The sequence below is a fragment of the Monocercomonoides exilis genome (assembly GCF_001643675.1).
Source record: "Monocercomonoides exilis strain PA203 chromosome Unknown scaffold29-1213020, whole genome shotgun sequence".
Taxonomy (NCBI): Eukaryota; Preaxostyla; order Oxymonadida; family Polymastigidae; genus Monocercomonoides; species Monocercomonoides exilis.
The window spans coordinates 781165-800219 of record NW_027150574.1 but is presented as its reverse complement, the minus strand read 5'-3'; the positions used below and the strand labels follow the sequence as shown (position 1 = coordinate 800219).

The 19055-nt window shown below is 42.8% G+C and overlaps 5 protein-coding genes across 5 annotated transcripts; 2 read left to right on the top strand and 3 right to left on the bottom strand.

Annotated features, from left to right (window-relative positions):
- Positions 1–1248: 1248 nt before the first annotated feature.
- On the top strand, positions 1249–4582 carry MONOS_7827 (uncharacterized protein; the record flags this gene model as incomplete). The annotated part of the gene is made up of 3 exons (XM_067878182.1): positions 1249–1472; positions 1548–1696; positions 1812–4582. The coding sequence occupies 3 exons, from the start codon at positions 1249–1251 to the stop codon at positions 4457–4459; spliced, it is 3021 nt and encodes a 1006-aa protein (XP_067725427.1). The 3' UTR covers positions 4460–4582.
- A 364-nt stretch (positions 4583–4946) lies between these two features.
- MONOS_16768 (RJL, Ras superfamily GTPase) lies at positions 4947–5730 on the bottom strand (the record flags this gene model as incomplete). The annotated part of the gene is made up of 6 exons (XM_067869640.1): positions 4947–5108; positions 5159–5275; positions 5323–5397; positions 5444–5521; positions 5564–5615; positions 5669–5730. 6 exons carry the CDS (start codon positions 5728–5730, stop codon positions 4947–4949), a joined length of 546 nt encoding a protein of 181 aa, XP_067725426.1.
- Positions 5731–5874: 144 nt separating this feature from the next.
- Positions 5875–16437, bottom strand: MONOS_7826 (uncharacterized protein; the record flags this gene model as incomplete). The annotated part of the gene is made up of 6 exons (XM_067878181.1): positions 5875–6695; positions 6824–8521; positions 8695–14551; positions 14966–15804; positions 15865–16195; positions 16255–16437. The coding sequence occupies 6 exons, from the start codon at positions 16435–16437 to the stop codon at positions 5875–5877; spliced, it is 9729 nt and encodes a 3242-aa protein (XP_067725425.1).
- Positions 16438–16470: 33 nt separating this feature from the next.
- On the top strand, positions 16471–17120 carry MONOS_17757 (putative cytosolic prostaglandin-E synthase). Its single transcript, XM_067870708.1, has 2 exons — positions 16471–16486; positions 16578–17120. Exons 1-2 carry the CDS (start codon positions 16479–16481, stop codon positions 16981–16983), a joined length of 414 nt encoding a protein of 137 aa, XP_067725424.1. The 5' UTR covers positions 16471–16478; the 3' UTR covers positions 16984–17120.
- Positions 17121–17461: 341 nt separating this feature from the next.
- Positions 17462–18994, bottom strand: MONOS_7825 (uncharacterized protein; the record flags this gene model as incomplete). The annotated part of the gene is made up of 1 exon (XM_067878180.1): positions 17462–18994. One exon carries the CDS (start codon positions 18992–18994, stop codon positions 18182–18184), a length of 813 nt encoding a protein of 270 aa, XP_067725423.1. The 3' UTR covers positions 17462–18181.
- Positions 18995–19055: the final 61 nt, after the last annotated feature.

The following is a 19055-nucleotide window of genomic DNA, read 5'->3' as shown; positions in this document are numbered from 1 at the left end:
CACTTTCTCACTCACTTATTCACGTTTATTTTTCAAATTTCTTTTATCACGTATTTCAGCATTAATGAAATAATTTTGAAATTGAAAAATTATTCCTATTGAATATTTATTGTATTTTTAATTCAGACGAACACAATAACTTTTCTTGTTTAATTTTTTTTTTCAAATGAGATAAAAAGCGTATTTCGAATGTTTTTAGAAAAATAATTCGTTGTTAATAATGAAACACTTCGCACAAGAAATGAAAGATCAAATAACTTTTTTGGAGTTGTGTTTTATGTTCAATAAAGAAACGTGTTGAAAAAGTTTGGTGATATCGACTTGATGGAATTTTTTGGAAACATTTTTCAATTAATGTGATAATTCAGAAATAATCATGTGGAAAAATTGATGGAAGAGGTGAAATTTTAAGGAAAAAACACATTTGAATTCATTTGTCCTTCGTTATCAATCTGTTCCTTTTCAAAAATATATCTTTTATCTTTTTGTTGTTTGAAGAAACGTTTTGCTCATCTTTAAACAACGACGACTGTATTTAGAATCTTTTTTCAGTCACAGTTCATAATGGAAGAGTCAGCATGCAATTAAAAGGAAAAAAAATGTTTTTGACGCACCCACAATTATCTCATGGCGCATGATTTTCAGCAAATGTCTGCTGAAGAGCCATCTTAAAGTGTTTTTATCAACACCATCAAACGCCTCGTTGCTGCTGACAACGCTGGCATGCTTGCTAGAAGGGAAGAATTGCCTGCTAACAAAGCAGGAAGGCGATGAAAGACAGTTTCTTCTTTCGGTGTTTGATCTGGACATTGTTTCGATTGACATGGAGAAGACAAGTGCGGCTGGATTTTACTCAGCAGTCATGGAAGAGTCGCGGATGATAGGTTTTTGCATTTTGTTTTGTGGCAGTTTTTCTCAAAAATGAGAAATTGTTGTTTATATTGTTTCAGAATTGTGTGTATTTTGGATATTTGAATTTTATTGACAGTGATAATTTATAAAACTGTATTTGCATTTGCGTGGGTGAAACAGGGACGGAGAGCCAGTGCGCCTTCTGCCGAATATAGTGATATTCAACAACCTCGACCTGGCACCCCCTGATGCACAGAATGCAGTTGCAGAGGTATCTTTGCTTAATTTGATGCACCTTCACTATTTTTATGAATTTCTTGGGGAATCCTTTTTTTTCAACGTTGATTCATTTGATAGTTTCTGTCCACTCCAAATCTCTCATTGTCTGATGGATGGATGCTTGTTCGTCCAACCGTCTTCGTGGGCATTGGGATTGTTTCCGCTCCAATGCTTCTACAGAGGCCAAAGATGCGTGCTCCGTACCGTGACCAGTTTCCATCGTTTGTCCCTCCTTCGTTTATCTCTGTTCCGTGGAGATACTGCGCTCCTGGGCTTCTTAAACAGTTTCTGGTTTCATCGTCTGATCTGCAGCCAGAGTTGCACTATTACTATCCGTATATGTGTGTGATGAGTGGTTTATTTGCCAAAGTCAAATTTTTCTGATTTGTTTTGATTTGAATGGTTGCTTTTTGCAGAACAGAGCAAAAGCCTGAACAGGAAGTGTTGAAGGGAGGGGCATCTTGCATGGAAGAAAAACCGCTTGATCGCTTTTCAGAGGAAGATCTGATTGCAATGCGAGTGTCTTTGAACCGGTCTTTTGTGCACAACTCGCTCTCGCTTTATTGTATGCTTCTTTCTTTTGTTTTATTTTTTATTTCTTTGTCTGTTTCTTGCGCCGATTGATTTTTGATTTCCTCATTTCAACACTTTTGTGAAAACGCTATTGCCGTTGCGACAAGTGAACGATTTACTGGGTCAGATTGAGTGCCATCCTTTGGTTGCATCGTTTCCGGCTTCTCCCGATCTTCTCACTTCGATCATCTCGTTTGTCTCGACAGTCCATTCGCTCACTCACCTCGACTCGCAGAAGATTCCTTCGCTTTTGATGTATCCATCCTACTCTTCTGCACTTTCCTCGTTTTCCTCTCTGCACATCACCCCTTCGCCTGCTGGAACTCCATCTTCTTTGGGCTGCTTCTCAGTGCAGAACCCCTCTTTTTCAGGGTCTCCTCTTCCGCCATCATGCCCAACGCCGATTTCTCCGTTTTCTCCCATTTCCTCCACTCACGTTGCATTCATCGGTCACATTCGCAGCGCAACTCAGTCATCTGCGCTGTCTTCCCTTGCTGCTGACTCGACACTTCGCTCTTCGCAGAACGACCAGCACAAAACAAGCATGTCACTCGATGTGTCTGCTTCAGCTGCTGGTTCTTCCTCTTCCTCTTCATCTTCCTCTCCTTTTGCTTTGTCATCTGCACAAGCACAGATGCCAACGCCTCGCATCATTTCGCTGGCAGACTCACATCGCCCGTCGTTTTCGATGGCTCAGACATCCACCCGCATTTCAGACTTGTCTCCGTCGATGCCTTTTTCTTCATCTTTTTCCCATTCCTCTTCCTCTTCCATATCTTCTTCTGTTTCTGTGCCATCTGGATTCTGTGCATCTTCCTCTGCAACCATGCGACCATCTCCGCTTTCGAACTCATCCACTTCGTCATCATGTTCTGAACTGCCCGCTGTCCGCAGCATGCACTCTGCACAGTCGTCGATGCGCTCGCCTCTCCTTCCTCAGACACAGCACGCATTGTCCTCTGCAGCTGAGTTGTCGTCTGCATCTCTTAGCCTTCCTCCGACCTCTTCGTGTGTGCGTGTTCCTGATGCCTCGTCTTCGCTGGATGCAGTTAAAATGCGCAGAAGAACTTCATTTGCACCTTTTCAGTTTCGAGGTGCTGGAAATCCGTCAATCTGTTCTGTTTCTGCTTCTGCTTCTGCTTCTGCTTCTGCTTCTGGGACTGTTATGATGGAATCGGGCGAGTGTGAGAGCAGAGAAAGTTCAGCTGGTGAGTGTGTGCTGTTTGTGTCGGCAGCAGACATCCAGCGCTGCTTGGTGGATCTTCTGGCACATCGCATGACTGTTCGGCCAGCACCAGCGGCACAGGCAGTGTCGATGATGTGGATGCTCCTGAGACAGGCGAGAGACGCCGATCCGCTGGGGGGAGAGGAGATGGAGGGACTTGAGAGAGGAGGGGAGAGAGAGCAGAAGAGCAGCAGCGTCTTCCCGTTCAGCCCTTTTGATTCAAGCTTTGCAGAAGAGAAAGGGGAAAGGAGTTTGTACGGGAGTGGGTGCGATAATGAAGAGCGGTGGGAGGTTAAGCACAGTTCAGGAGATGAAGCAGAAAAAGGAGAAAGCGGGAAAATGTTCAATGAGGTTGGATCGAAGACGAGCTTCTTCCAAAATTCAAGCAAAGTGTCTGAGAATGCTTCAGATGAAAATGGAGATGACGAAGGGCTGGATGAAGGCACTCCTGTGCAGCTGTCAGACTCGTTGCATGCAACTTCATTGCGACAGCTGCCATCATTCACAAAATTGACAGAATCTCATCCGTCCTCTTCTCCCGCTTCTCCCTCAGATGATTCAGGAAAGGAATCAGAAGCGAAAGCTGTTGGTGTTGAGTCTGCCAAAAGTGAGGTTGAATGTTTGGGGAAGGGACGAAAAGAGTGCGAACAGCCAAATGGGAAGGAATGCTGTGAGTCAGATCCAAAACAGCAACAGTCTGAATTGTCAGCTGAACAGCAGAAGAAGAAATCGAACTTTGGTGATGTTTTTCGTTCATCGTTCGTTTCATCGCCTGAATCGCTTTCATTGTCAGACAGCGATTGCAGTTTGGTGCAAAGCCCATCGGAGCAAGAAAGCAATGAGGCTTCAACTCAAATATCTTCCACTTCAGCAAAAGACATTTCATGCACTTCAGAAAGCATCCCAACTGCTCCTGCGCCTGCTCCTCCTCCGCCTCCAGCACCACCACTACCTCCTCCTCCTCCTCCTCATAATTCTTCTTCAAACACGCAATCAAAAGTATCAGCAGCTGCTGTCTCTCCATCGGCTTTCTTCCCATCATCTGGACAGCTCGAGGGCTCGTCTTCATTGCCCTCTTCTGAAGCGATGTTTGCTTTGGGGGCTGGTTCGCCGTTTCCGTCTCCTCTCTCAGAATCAGCCTCAGATGCGATGGAGTCCTCTCCAAAAGACGCTTATCGGCGCAGCGCATCTTCCCCGCTGCCTTCTCTTTTGGGGTTGTATTACTCGGGCTCTTCTGCATTTCGGTTGGCTTTCCGCCAGCTTGCGTCAGTTGCATTTGGCATCCCGCTGAGCACAGCAAGCACAGCCTCATCCACATTCCTTCTGAAGAAGCTGTTGAAAGTCTCGCATGCACAGGACATCTCAACTGATGAGCAGGAGCTAAATGCACCTGGGCCAAGTGTTTCACCCTTTGGCAAGCTGAAAAGAGCACCTGCTGAAAGAGAAGTGATGTTCAACACGGTTCTGGATTTCATTCATTCGATCATATCTGAGGCTGTTGAGGCTTCACCGCTTCCTCTCAGCTGTTGATTTGCTGTCATGCACTTAAATATAAACTGGCATTCTTTTTTTGTTTTCCTTTTCCTTTTCTTCTTATTCTTCTCAGTTTTTTATAAAGGTATACACAATAATGAAAATTGTAAACGAAAATCAGATATTATTTTTTTCTTGAGAAATTTTTTAAGTGACTGACATCAAAAAAATTTGTCAGTGGCTTAGCATAAGTCAATTTGAAATCAAAAAATACTGTGAAAAAACGGAGTAAAATGGAAAAAAAAAACATAACCACCTAACATTGTTAGAAACTTTATTTATCAATTTTGCTCGTTTTCTAAACAAATTCGTTCATATTAAAAGAAATTTTGTATCAAAAAAGAAAAGGAAATTTCGTCGTTTTTTAATTTTCAATTCTGTTTACGTTCAAAATAATTTAGAAATTAAAAATTCAACAATAAAAAGAAAGAAAATTTTTGATATAAATGGTGAAGTGATGATGGTGAAATGTCACTTTTTAAGATCATTGCTGCTTATGTTTGTCTGCAACTGCGGAAATGAGAGATAAAAACGCAGTGTCTACTCCTTCACCTGTTGCAGATGATGTTTCAATATATCTAAAACCTTTTGCAATCGCCCATGATTGAGCCTCCTTTTCTGAAACTTGACGTTTTTTTAGATCAATCTAAAGACAAATTAATTTTAATACGCATTAAATGAATATTTCTTAAAAACCTTGTTACCAATTAGAGTAATTATCATATCATGAGCACCATATTTTTCAGATTCTTCAATCCACTTTTGAATATTTAAAAAAGTTGGTCTTGAATTGACATCAAAGACAAGAATTGCCTTGAGAAAGCTAAATTTAAGTGATAAATATACAGAAGCATTCAAACTCCTTCAGAATCTCTATAAAATTCATTTCTTATTTCAAGATAGCAATCTGCGCCTGCGAAATCAAACAAATTAACCTAAAATTTTTTTAAAAAATTGATACCCAACAATAAAAATTCAAACTCTCACATCAACCCCTCCAACATCAATGGGCTTCATTCCAAAATCTACACCAATCGTTGAAATGTATTTTGAAACAAACTTTATATGGTTATATTTCTCGTAAAATTAACGTTTCTATACTTTTTTTTCGCAAAAACGTTTTATCAAGCAGCTTTTCCCAACTCCACTGTCACTGTCGATAATGCAACATTAAAAGATGATAACATGAAAAATAGAAAACAATACCCCATTGAAATGATTTTTATTCTGTATCTTTGCCGCTTTTCAGGCGCTTTTTCGAATGACATAAATGAAATGGAATGATAAAGGGTGAAATAATGAGTGAGCACGAAAATGTATCTAATAATATGCAAATAAGCAAATGCATAAAAATATAAAATAATTGAATAGAGGTTGTTGTAAAGATAAGATAATCAATCAAAATGATAAATTTAGTTAATGTTTCTTTGATTATGTGAATGGAGGAAAGATGCAATGCGCCACCAACCAGAAACAAAGCGAAACAACAGGGGGTGGTCTGTTTGTTTCCATTCCTGCTCCCATTTATCTGCATTCAACTGTTTGCGAACCTCTTTCGCAGCAGCTTTGCGCAGCCGTCTTCTGTTCTTCATTCTTTCGCAATCAGAAGCAGTTTTGAGTGATGATGAAGTTGTATCAGATTCCTCATCATCTTCTTCTCTCTGTGTCTCGCCCTCTCTATGTGCTTTCCCTGCTCTGCCTCGTCTGCGCGTGTAGTTCAGCTCGTTGTCGCTGTCTATCCTGCTGTTGCTGCTGTCATTCTCTGAGTCATTCCCATTCTCGTCCTCGCTGTCTTCGTCTTCTCCTCCGGCTCTTTCTCTCTCAAACTCCTCCAAACTGTACAGAACATCGTCTGACTCTGCCGCCGCTGCCAGATGCCGTCGCTCAAATCTTTCCGACCGCGCAAGCAGGGCGAGTTCTGCCGCTGAGCTGAGTTTCCTCTTTGAGTTGTGTGCCTGTGAGGACATGTTGGATGAGTGGAGAGTGTTCTGCAGATGCGACTGAGGGCGCATTTGGTGTGGAGACAGCTGGGTGCATGACGACTGCGAGGAGCGCCCAGTGGGCGAGACAGGCACCAGACTCTGAGAGGACGACGAATGCGGAGAAGAAGAAGATGAAGATGAAAGAGATGGGACAGGGCGCTTGCGCTGTGATGGGACAGGAGAAAGAGAATCGAGAGAGAGAGGAGGCACTTGAGAGCCGTTTCGATACGATGGAAGCGGAGATGAAAAGTCTATATTTATGAAATATTGATAATAATAATTATAAATAATATATAAATAAAGGAGATTGCAAAGCAACATTACAATGAAATGGATAAAGCAATTATAAGTTTTAATCTTTAAATTCAATCAATCACACCCTTTTCTGTATCCTTTGGCAAAGAATCTCTTTTATCCTTCTCGAACTTCTTCTCAGCCGCTTTCGGTTCTGTCTGAAGACAGAACGGGTCAGAATAGAATCTTCCTGTGGGTGCATCCCCTGCATCTGCATCAGGCGAGGGCAGATACAAGAAGGAATGAGTGATCAGCCCAGTCACAATGCCTACTCCATGTGCGTCTTCTTCATTAAACAGACTTCCCCCAGCTGTTGTGGCAGTCACAAAAGCAGCAGTTCCAGACGATGCTCTGCCAGCCAGCTTCATCTGCTTCAGATGCAGACTCTTCTGCAGCTGCGCCCGCTGAATGGCAGACTCATCAGGAACATTGTCAAACGGACTATCGCCCCACGCATCGCCCTCGTCTTCTTCTTCATCGTCTGAGTCAGCATTTGCAAGTGCTCCTCTTCGTTGAAGATCGAGCAGAGTGCGGTTGGGCACCTCTTCTCCGCTCTCCTCTGCTCTGATAGCATCATGTGGCTCATGCACAGGCTGGTTGAAGCGATCAGAGGGTCTTTCATAGAACCGCACTGGCTGCTGCTTCTTCTTCTCATTCCTCTTTCTTTTGTGCACATCGCCTTCTGACAGCTCACTGCTGTCTCCGTTGCTTGCCCACTTCTGCTTTTCTGTGCTGTTTCCATCTGAATCGTCTGCATCCTCCTCGTCCTCTTCTTCATCTGCTTCATATCCCTCATCTGTGTCCGTGTCAAAGTCTGGTGCTCTGAACAGCGATTCTGTCTTCCCTCCAATCACCTGCCCAACCTCAAAGTCTTCATCATCCATCACATCCTCCATCTCCCACGGCTGACTCTCCCTCCGCTCTGGTTCTATTGCATCATCTTCTCTTCCTTCTCTCTCGTCTCCATCGCTTCCCATCTCGTTTGCTGCCTTTCTTGATCTCTTCCTGGTGAGTGTTTTATCGTTTCCTTCATTCCTGCTGTTTATGTCTTCTTCGGCTGTGCTGTTGCCTCTTCTGCATCCACTGCGACTCTTCAGTTCCATCATCCTGTCGATCTCTTCAGCTTCTCTGTCGTCCAGCACAACCAAAGGCACCGGCTTCTCCAAATCAACACCGGCAAATATATCATCCTCATTCAACGAAAGCTTGTCTTGGTAGCTCTTCCTATCGCTTGTCGTTGCCAAGTTTTCATCTTCTTTCATTTTGGCAAAATCTTCAAACTGTTCGCTTCTTCTCCTGACTCCTTCTCTTCCTCTCAGCTTGTCCTTTTTCTCCTCTTCTCGCCTTCTCTCGCTTGTTCTGCCTCCCCTCTGCTTCTTCTTCTCCTTCGCTGTGCCACAAAGGATTGTAAGTGATGCCCCAGTCACCCACGGCAACTCTGTTGGTGCAATTTCCTGAGGCTTTGGCGGTGGAAGAGGTGGAGTGCAGAGTGGACAGAGGCAGTTTGAAGAGGAAGAAGACGAATGAGAAGAAGAAGAAGAAGAGGAGGAGGAGGAGGATGAAATAGAAGAAGAATAAGAAGAAGAGGTGATGTGGCGGTGGATGACTGGAGAAGATGGAGAAGAAAGAAGAGAAGAAAGAGAAACAGGAAGAGGAGGTGTGAGGACAAATACGTGTGTTGAGAGAAAAGAGCAAGGGGATATGATAATCTCAGAAGGTCCATCAAACAAGTCGTCGTTGTTGTCTTTGTCGTCTTCTCCTGAATCAGAGAAGAAGAAGAAGCCTGCAAAAGATCAATTGATATTTATATATAAAGATTGAATTTATTTATAAATGAATAAGAATTTTGAAAATAAAAAAGGACAAAGCATTAATTTCATTGAATGTTACAAAAATTAAAACAGATAAACAGATTTATACAAAAACGAGCATCAATTGCAAAATTAATGAACACACCATTATCTCTTCCATTGCCTTCGCTATCATCGCTTTCATCGTCACTCCTCCACAATGAAGTGGCAGTCTTCATTTCCAACTCTTCTCTTCTGTCTCTGCTCCTGTTTCTGTTTCCTCCTCTTCCTCCTTCCTTTCCATCACCTTTCTCCTTCTCTTTGTTCTTTGCTGCCTCTTCTTTAAGCACACGACACAGAAACAGCAGCGTCTGCTCGTTCTTCTCGTCTCCTCTGTCTTCCTCGTCATTCAGACTGAGCCAACTCACTGGAAACAGCGAATACGTCGTTGGAGTAATCAGCACAAACGGAGTGACTGTGAACGACGTGGCAGCACCAGAAAGCGAAGGCTGTGAAGGCGAATGGGATGACTGCAGATCAGACGGGGTGATGGAAGACTCGAAAGAACGCGCTGTGCTCTGAGGGGAGAGGTTCGAAAGATGGCTGGCACTTGACAGGAAGTTGGGCTCTGTCCGCTCGTATGTGATAGGCGAGGAAGAAGATGGAGGAGCACCAATGGAGCGAGGAGATGGTGTGTTGGAAGACGGAGAAGAGGCAGAAATGCGGCTGAGGGTGACTGTTGTACCGTCTGCATTCTTTCGAGAGGAAGGCCGCTTGAACTTCGGAGTGGTGGAGCCCAAGGCAGATGTCTGTGTGGAAGAGAGGGTGGAGCCAGAGGGAGAAAGCGGAGGCACTGCACTGCCCAGAATCTGGTCTTTGCTGGTCTCAGACAGCCGGCGATAGGATTGGGCTGAGTAAAGAAGAGGAGGCGAGATGCTCCCGTCGTCTTCGGGTGAACGGCGTGACGAAGAAGAAGAAGATGATGATGATGAGCTGTGTGGAATCATCTCAATTGTTCTGTCACCTGATGGAGGCAGATGATTATCTCTTGCAGATGAGAGCGCTGATGAAAACGACGCTGAAGACGAAAGAGTTGCCCCTCCTCGACTGGAAGCTAATGTTCCATAAGACGAAGACGGGCGCTGTCTTCCTTCTCTGCTCTGCATCTCCGATCTGTCAGCAGATGTCCATCCACTCACACCACCACCTCCTCCTCCTCCTCCAATGCCAGCCAAACTGCTGCCACTTCCTTCTCTTCCGCCCATCTGCATCTCCCTCTGCGTCACAGGGCGTGTCTGTGAGGGTGTCTGAATGGGCGTCCGGGCAGCGCTGTTGCAAGTGGAGTCTAATCCCATCATCGACAGATACGATATGCGCAGCGAGCGGCGAACACCAGAGGCAGAGATGCCTCTGTCTGAAGAGGAGCGAGAGGGAGGGCGCTGCATGTACGCAAAGGAGGAGACAGAAGGAGAATGAGAAATGCCAGAAAGAGAGGCATTGGAGGCCCAGGTGCTGCCCAAGCCAGCCTCAGCAGCGAGGGTGGAGGAGAGGGACATTGTAGGCATGAAGGGGAAGGAAGGGTGCTGCCAGGGGGTGAATGGATTGATAGAGACAGAAGAGGTCGGGGTGGGGGTGGAGGAATATGGCTGGTTGAAGAAGGAGAAGGAAGAGACGGTGGAGCGGACAGTGGTGGGTGTGGAAGGAACAGCATTTGCAGGGAAGGAGAAGGCGTCGGAAGAGAAAGAGGAGGAAGAGGCAATGGTGGAAGCAAGTAGCTGAGAGCGGAGGCGCTGCTTGGTGAGCAAGGCGTGGATGATGGGGGATTTTGAAGGTGCAGGAAGAAGATGGAAAAGAGGGTGGTAAAATGGGAAGGAGAATGAGTGCTTGGAGCTGTTGGAGGAAGAAGAAGATGATGATGATGATTGGTCTGACTTATGAGATGAAGAATTTGAAGTGTCCGATGAAGAAGAAGATGATGATGACGACGAAGATGATGATGAAGGAGAAGGAGAAGATGAATAAAGAGAGAACTTAATCAGTTTTGTGGAGCTTTCGCCCAGTTTCTGAATTTGTGTGATGATTTTAGAGACAGACCGCATCAGCTGTGAATTGCTGAGGAGAAGCGGCGAATGCAAAGAAGACGACAAAATGACAGTCAAAACAGTTGGCATCACAAGATGCACAAACAAGAAGCAGCGCACGTGGAAGGAGATGAATGGAGTGATCTGTGAGAGAAGATCGTCGATGGTGACTGAAGAAGTAAGGGAGGACGCAGAGAGGAATGAAGAATCTCCATTTCTGCCATTTCTATCACGGGAAGAAGATGATGACGAGTTATTAGCAGAGGAAGAAGAAGAGGTGTTTGCATTAGCTCCACTCCCCACTCTCTTCCCAGTCAGTTCTCCGCCCATTTTGAACTGCTCGAGAAGAGCCATTGCAACTGCACCAGCCTCGTCCTTCGCATCCATCTCGCTCAGGTCATCCAGATCGGTTGGGTCTTTTGCCTCTCTCAGCCTCCTCGTGCGCCATCCGTTCTCTTCCTCGTCTGTCTCCAAGTCAATCGCCACCGACGCTGCATTTGCTGCTGCTGCAGACGACGATGTTGTTGAGGAGAGTGTCATTGACATGGAGTGGGGGTGTGAGCGTGATTGTGAATAAGAATAAGAAGAAGAAGAAGATGTCCATGGCCTCATAGCCCTCTCCTGTGCACCCACAGCACATGGAGAGGAAGGGTCTGAAGGATATCCATCGTCCCCTTGTGAATAAAGTGAAGGCGCAATGCACAAAGTGCCGCATCCATCTGCTCTGCATCCGCTTCTGCTCTTCCCGCTGCGGGTGACTTCGAGCACATTTTGTGTGTTCCAAGCAGCTTCTCCTCTGTCTCTCTGCAGAGCACGTTGTGTCTCTCTCCGTTCTCTGCCGGCGCTGTAGAGAGCATCGTAGTCGAAGGGGAGGAGCAGCGGGGCATGCTGGCTGATGAGACGGGCAGTCACATCAAGCAGCTCTGAGAGGCCTGTCTGGAAGAAGACAGCATCTGTATCAGGGAAAGTGGAGGGAGACGAGGAGGAGGAGGAAGAAGAGGAAGAGGAAGAAGAAGAAGAAGAAGAAGATGCTGATGAAGGAGAAGATGCAGAGGGAGAAGAAGCAGAAGGAGAGGTTGGAGTCGATGCGAATATTGCCTCGTCGAGTGTATCGTTTGCTTCGCTGTTGTGCAGTTTACTCTGTCTGAGGGTGTTGTCGTAGAGTGCGTGTGAGCAGAGAGGCAGGATTCGAATGAGGCATCTGATAGAAAGTGTGGAGAGTGCCCAGAGATGGTCTCTTTCACTGAATTTGAGTGAAGGCGAGTGCAGAGGAACAAGAAAGAGCAGAGCAGAAGACAGCGCTGAAATGCGAAGGAGAGAGCCCAGCAGAGCAGAGAGGGAAGGAAGAGAAGGAGATGACTGAGATGATTGCGACTGAGAAGAAGAAGAAGATGATGATGATGATGACGACGAGGAAGCATTCTTGTTTGGATAAGGCGATGATGAAGAAGGTGTTGCAACCTGAGTGAAAGGAGCAGCTGTGCAAACAACCGACGGCGATGTTGGTGCTCTTTTGGCAGGCGATGGATGTTGTGTGGGCGGAGTGTTCTCATTCGAGCGAGTTGTGGCTGTTTCTGCTGTTTGTGTGGAGAGAGGCGGAAAGAGAGAGCGCCCTTCGACGGTGGAGAGGAGGCAGTGGAGGCTGTTGATGCAGAAGATGATCGACCGGCAGAGACGAGTGTTCAGCCGGCAGCCTTCGCTGCTGCGGCGGGGCTGAAGAGAAGACGATTTGGAAGAAGAAGAAGAAGAGGAAGAAGAGGAAGACGATGATGACACATTGGATTGTGACGCATATCGTTTAGCTTTGACAGGAAGCTGTGACTGATTTGCAGAGTTCTGAGAGGAAGAGGAAGAAGTTGAAGGGCGTAACGCAGAAGCAGAAGGGCGCACTGGATTGAAAGGCGAAGGGCGAGTGGGCACGGGTGTGGCAGCAGATGAGGCAAAAGGAGAATACGAGGCAGTCGAAGAAGGGCGATGGCCAGAGGCAGATGTGTTGTGGCGCACAGGTGGAGAAGGCGAGGGGGTGGTTTGAGGAGAAGAGGAAGAGGAGGAGGAGGAGGAAGAAGAAGATGATGATGATGATGATTGAGGAATAAACAGAAGTGAGTAGAATTCTGTGAGTGTGCGTGTGCCCAGATGCACAATGAGTGTTGGGGTGAGCGCGACGAGTGAGGTTGGCGGAAGGTTCTGTTGATTGGCAGAAGAAGATGCGCCACTCAGAGAACTTTCTCTTTCGCTCTTCCTTTTCATAATCTTCGCTCCTTTTGCGCTGTCTTTGTGGTCGTCTGCTGCTGCTCTTCTTAGCACAATCTGTCCTGAATGCTCTTCCAACACACCCAGTGCTTGTGCATTCACAGAAGAAGAAGATGATGATGAAGCAGTTGAAGCAGATCTCTCATTTCTGCTGCTCTCCTTTTGTGTGTCTCTTCCTTCTGCTCCACTCAGCATCGCTCCTTCTGCCACACACTGCCTCGCTGCATTGGGCAGCCGAATCATCAGCGAACGCAGCCAGCCAAGCGAAGGGTCAGCATGAAGAAGTGGAGAAAAGAGGGAGGAAGGGCAGAAGGGAGAGACAGAGACAGAAGACAAGCCCAGAGGCGCATGGAATGGGGTGCGGCGGAGGATGTAGAGGAGACAGAAGAGGAACTGGCGCAGAACAGGCAGACGGAACGAGGAGGAGATGGAAGCAAGAGAGGAGAAGAAGGCAACGACAGCATGGCACTCGTTTGTGAGAAAGAGCGGAGTTGCAATGGAAATACTGAAAGAGGAAGAGGAAGAAGAAGAAGCAGAAGGAGATGACTGGCTGTCAAAAGAAGATGAGGCAAGTGAAGGTGTAAGCGTCTGAGGAGTGGATGGAGATGTCTGGCGGAATGAGATTGCAGAAGAGAGAGGCCTCAAAAATGAGGAGGAGGAACTGAAGGATGTCGATGAAGGCAGCGGGGCAGATGCTTTGGGTGCATTCGAAGGAAACGGCGCAGAAGTCGAAGATGAAATGAACGAAGCAGAAGACGAGGAGTTCGCCATGCGCCGCTGCGAATAGCTCGGCCCACCGCCTTCTGGTGCGCCGCGTGTCTGCTGCTGAGAGGTCTTCGCACGGCGCACAATGAGCGAGCCAAACGAGGCAACTGAGGCTCCGTCGGGTGGCTGTGGCTGATGGAGAAGCTGCGGCGAGTTCTGCGACATCGACCTGGAGTGTGCATTCGAAGAAGGTGAGATTGGAGCAGGCGGAGATGTTGGTGCAAATAAGGGTGCCTTAGCGCTCCGACTTGCAGTGGCTGTGCGAATCGGTCGGGCTGGAAACTGATTCGAATACCCAGCAGACTCCTTCAATTCTCCTCTTTCTGCATCGATGCTGCTGCGACTTCTCCAGTCGTTCCCTTTTTCCTGACTGGAACTTGTTGATTCTTCATTGCTCTGCTCTTCAACAGCCCTTAATTTTAATTCTATCCAACAGCATAAGCATATAAGAACATCAACTTTTTCATCTGGAAGTGTTGAATGAAGAAAAAGTTGCATAATGCTTCTCAAGGCCTGGTCTTTGATATATTGTTGCGAAAGGGGAGATGCGCAAGCAAATAAAATCAAAAGCAAAGTTGATCCCCACGCTCCATGAGAGTTAAGTTCTTCTGCAAAGACATCATCAAGCTGAGACAAAACAGAAAAAGGTGGTTTAAATTCGTTTTTTGAAGCAAAGTGTCTTGATGAACATGAAGAAGGTGATAGATTATGTTTTGTCGATCGCTTCTTAGGCATTAAAAATTCTGTTAACGTAAAAGGGAAACGTAAAGATGACTTTCCTTCTTGATGGCAAAGACGAGACGAACAGCTTGGAACAGTCGTCGATAAAAATGTTGATGTATCAATTCCATCAAACGAAGGCGAAGTTGCCAGATACTCAAGCATTTCTCTGATTATTATACGGTCAGCCTCTTCAGTTTCCATCTGGATTTCAATTTTTAATGAAAAAATGAAAAACAAATTGTATTACAGATTTTTCAGAAAAAGGTTAAATTTTGTAAACAGACACACTAATTTCAACTTTCTTTGGAAAATTAAAAATCAAAATAAAGAACAAAACCAAAAATTTGCTTTTTGATAAGTTATAAAGGGTGAATTAAACAAATATTTTTATTAACAAAAAGAAAAAACTAATCAAATAATTTTCTTTTTAAAAAATACTTTATAGCGATGCGTCGATTATATTTCTTGCTTTCGCAGTATTGTTTGCGCAAACAACAAATCTTTTTGCATTTTTTCATAATTTCTTAATTTTTTGATAAATGAAATTTTTGATGGAAATAAAAATTTGGTTTTATCTGCAATATTAAAGTATGCGTTTCCTTGTTACTGTTTCACCTTTTCAGTCCTTGCAGAAGAAGGTTTTTTTGCGGAAATTGGTTTTCTTTCAGATTTGAAACTTTCGTTTCTTTCTTGATATCGAGGTGTTTGACGCAGTGAAGCAAGTGGTTTCTGTGTAGTCTCACTTTCCGTGAATTGTCCCTTTTCTTGGGAAGTTTCTTGCTCATTTTCCTGCTCATCCTTTTGTTCGAAAACAGGAAATGTTTCTTGAATAGTTTGTAACTCATTCGAATCATTCACATGGAAAAGAGGTTGTGAGTGTGTAGTTTGCAACGTTGAAGCGAAAGGGAAAGATTCAGCTTTGCTTTCTTCTGCACTAAAAATATCTCTTTCTGTATCTGATGCCTTTGGAGAGAGTTGCAACGGGGAATGAGAAGAGCTTTCTGGAGAATAAATATTAGACGAAAGAATCTTCTGTGAATGGCTCATTGAAGGTGAAATATAACGCTCGGGGCGAGCCGGTGTCTGAACTGATGGAGGAGAGTCAGCTTTTGGAACATCTTCGTAATCAATTTCTTTCGAATCATTTCTTTCCAATTGTTCTTGGCGAGGCGTAATACCTGCAAATTCGCTTCTCATGGAACTTGAAATAAAGTCTTGGTTTTGTTCGTTAAATGTTTTCCTCTTTTTTTTAATAGAACGAGTTTCCAATTTCTTAAATTCTTCTTCTCTTCTTTTTCGAGGAGTAATTCTTTCTGAAGTGAGATTTATCGATCGTTCAATTGATACAACAGGCGCAGATTTTTCAACTGCCAGAGCTTTTTGAGCAAAATGAATGACTCTCTCACGCAATTTTGAGCATTCACGAACCGCAATTACAGCAAGTTCTTTAAGTTCTATTTTATCGATTTATAAACAATCAGTGAAATTTCATATGGTTCAAAAAAGACTAAAACCTTTGTTTGTTGATTGAAGAACTTCGTTACGGTGCCTTTCTTTTGATAATTCGGTTGAAAGCTTTTGGAGAGAAACAGCAACTAAAGGATTGTCAACAGAAAAAACGTTTCTTGAGGAAACTTCATCTCGCAAAATAGAATCTTGGATTCTTTTCACTTGAGTTCGAGAATGAATAACTCCTTCTTGAAGCTCGATAAGATCTTGGCTAATGCGTTGTTTTGCTTTTCCACTAATTCCATTTCCAGGCAACATTCTTGTTGTTTTTGTCTGCTCATTATACGCTAATATATTTGAAGAATATTGTTGAGATTTCAATTTTTCGAGTTCATCCTTTAAAAAAGAATAAATATTATTGCAGGATTAACATTATAAAATATGCGCTTTCACACTGAAAGTTTTGCTATATGGTCATTTTTCTCTTGTAAGGAACGTAATAATTTTTTTTCTCTTCGCTTTCTCTCCTCTATTTGAAATGTTAGTTCTTCGTTGGAATGCTTCAGCTGTTTTATTATTTTTGATGGCGAAATTTCATCTTTCAATGATTGAAAACTTTCTTTATCATCTGCAATCATTAATAATTATTCCATGATCTACACCATTATATTTTTCAATAATGGAAAAGTGAGTATTAATTCTTTGATTTTATTTCGTATTAAAATGTGCATGATCATTTTTACCCTTCATTTCTTATTACATATATTTTATTTTAAAGATGCAGAAAGCCAGATATAAATTGGGCACAACGGCATACGCATTTATTCCTTTCTTACGTTTTACCAAGTCTTGAAAAGGAAACAGCAAATATTCAGGTAACAAGCACTTCTATCCACTTTACTGCAATTGGCGATTCAAGTAGGGATAGATTTGATTTTGTTTTGGATTTATACGACGAAATTGATTCAGATAATTATAAAATGAATGTTACAGCACGTGGAGTTTCTTTGTTTATAATGAAAAAGGAAGAAAAATGGTGGCCAAGATTGAATAAAGAAGGAAAATTAAATAATATTAAAATTGATTGGGATAAATGGCGTGAAGAAGACGATCCTGAGATTCCTGGAGTTGATTTTCCATTTGAAGTTCCTGACCCGGAGGATCCTGAAAGTGATGATAATTGAAACGTCACGTATAAAAATTCTATTGTTTTATTATTGCAATGCATGTTTTTCATATTTGTTTTTGTTTGCTAACTTCAATACATTCATTCTGAAAAGAACATAATAAATGTAAACAAAGTGTCATCATCATCAATTACATCTTGATTGAACTTTTTTGAACTATTTAATTGCAACAAAGCTTATTTGCCTGAGAAAAAGAAAGAAAGAAAGAAATATGAACTTCTTTTGCGTAGGTAGAAAGAAAATTAAGCACTATTCCTCTATTTCAAAAGAATGTGATTTTTAAAAAAGCGGTTCATATTTTTTTGATTTGTGAAATAATTAACAACTTTTGGTTAATCGTACACGATTTTTGCCTGTTGATGGAATCTCTTACAAAAAATGAGTGTTTGAAAATCATAATAATAAAATAGTATTCTTCTTTAAAAATGTTTGCCTTCATAATTTTTTGAAAAAACAAGCAAATAGAAATTGTAAGTCCAAAAACTGATCGTTTCTTATTTTTATTTTTTTCTTTTTTCAGAAAAATGAATTATTATCAAAAAGGCAAATTAAAAACATTAAAAATATGTGTCAATCCATGAGAGGAAAAATGAAAAGGAATCAAAAATTACATATAAATCGATGTATTCAATGCAATGAAACAATGAAGAAATCTAATAGCAGATAAACGAAACTTAAATGACAAATCAATCGATTAATAAATATTGATAAAAATTGTTCCTTTGTTCAAAGTCAAAATACATTTTTATAGTTAAAAATAAAAAAATATAGCATTCATCAAATAAATAAACAGTATAGGATTTCAACTTATTGGTAAATAAAATGTGGGAAAAAAAGTTTAATAAGGAAAGCAAAAGCATATATCAAGATCTGAACTTATAAATGATAAGCAAAACATTACATATTGAATGAAAGTGTAAAGCACTTAACTTGAGATGTATTCTGGAATCCTAAATGTTAAAAAAAGACAATAACAGCACGTATCTGGAAAAAATGTGTTCAACGTTAAAGTTAACAATCTTAGTTAATATTATTTATTTCGACAAACAAATCAGTGATAATTCCAACAATTCCATTAAATAAAACATAATTAAAAATATTAATAGCAGCACAGGTAATGTACTAAAAAGCAGCTTTTAAAAGCAATCAATTCTTTCAATAAAGAACCAATCAGGTAAAATTATCCAAATTCGGTTTATGGAGAATTCATTAAGCTATTCGATGATAATGGCGATGCTGTGCGAAATGAAGAAGAGGAAGAAGAGGAAGTAGAGGAAGTTGAGGGAGTTGGGGAAGTTGAGGATGATGACAACAATGAAAATGATTTAGTTATTGCAAATGGAGAAATCGATAAAGATTGGAGCATGTAATCATTAAGTAGCTCTTCATATTTTAAGCTTTCTTCTGGTTTTTTCTGATCTGTATTTTCTCCAGTTTTCCCTGATTCAACGGAAACTCTCTTTCTTTTTTTCTTTCTTCTGCTCTTCATGCTGCTTCCTTCCTCCAGTTGCTTTTTCATTTTATTTGTGCGGGATGCTATTAACACCACGTACACAATCAGCCCGAAAGAAACAGCAAGAAACAGTCCAGCCATCGAAAAACAAACAATAACAATAGTTTTTGCTTTCTTCTCCTCTGCTTCTTTTTTAGCTTCCGCATCATCCGCTTTTGTTCCATTGGTAATCGAAGGTTCGTCTTTGGCTATGCTGAAGCTCAGCCATTGCGATGTTCCTATTCTGCTGCTGCCCTCAACACCACCGCCGCTTCCTACAGCCATCAAACACACCTCCAACTTGTCAGATGAGCGTGATGGGTCCAAAAAGTCCAGATCGAATGCTCCAACCGCACTTGTCTCATTTTCTATCATGTCCAACTCGAACTCTTTCTCTTTCCACGTGTTACCAATTCGCTTGATGCTCACAGAAAATCCCAGCCGGCAAGGGAAAAAATCTGTTCCATTGAAGCGGAGCTTCATCTTCGCTTCCTTGATATCTGCCTTCACAGACATTAAATTAGGCTGGAAAAGATTGCATATGCCTGTCTCACCTCCTGCTTCTGTGGTGCAGTTG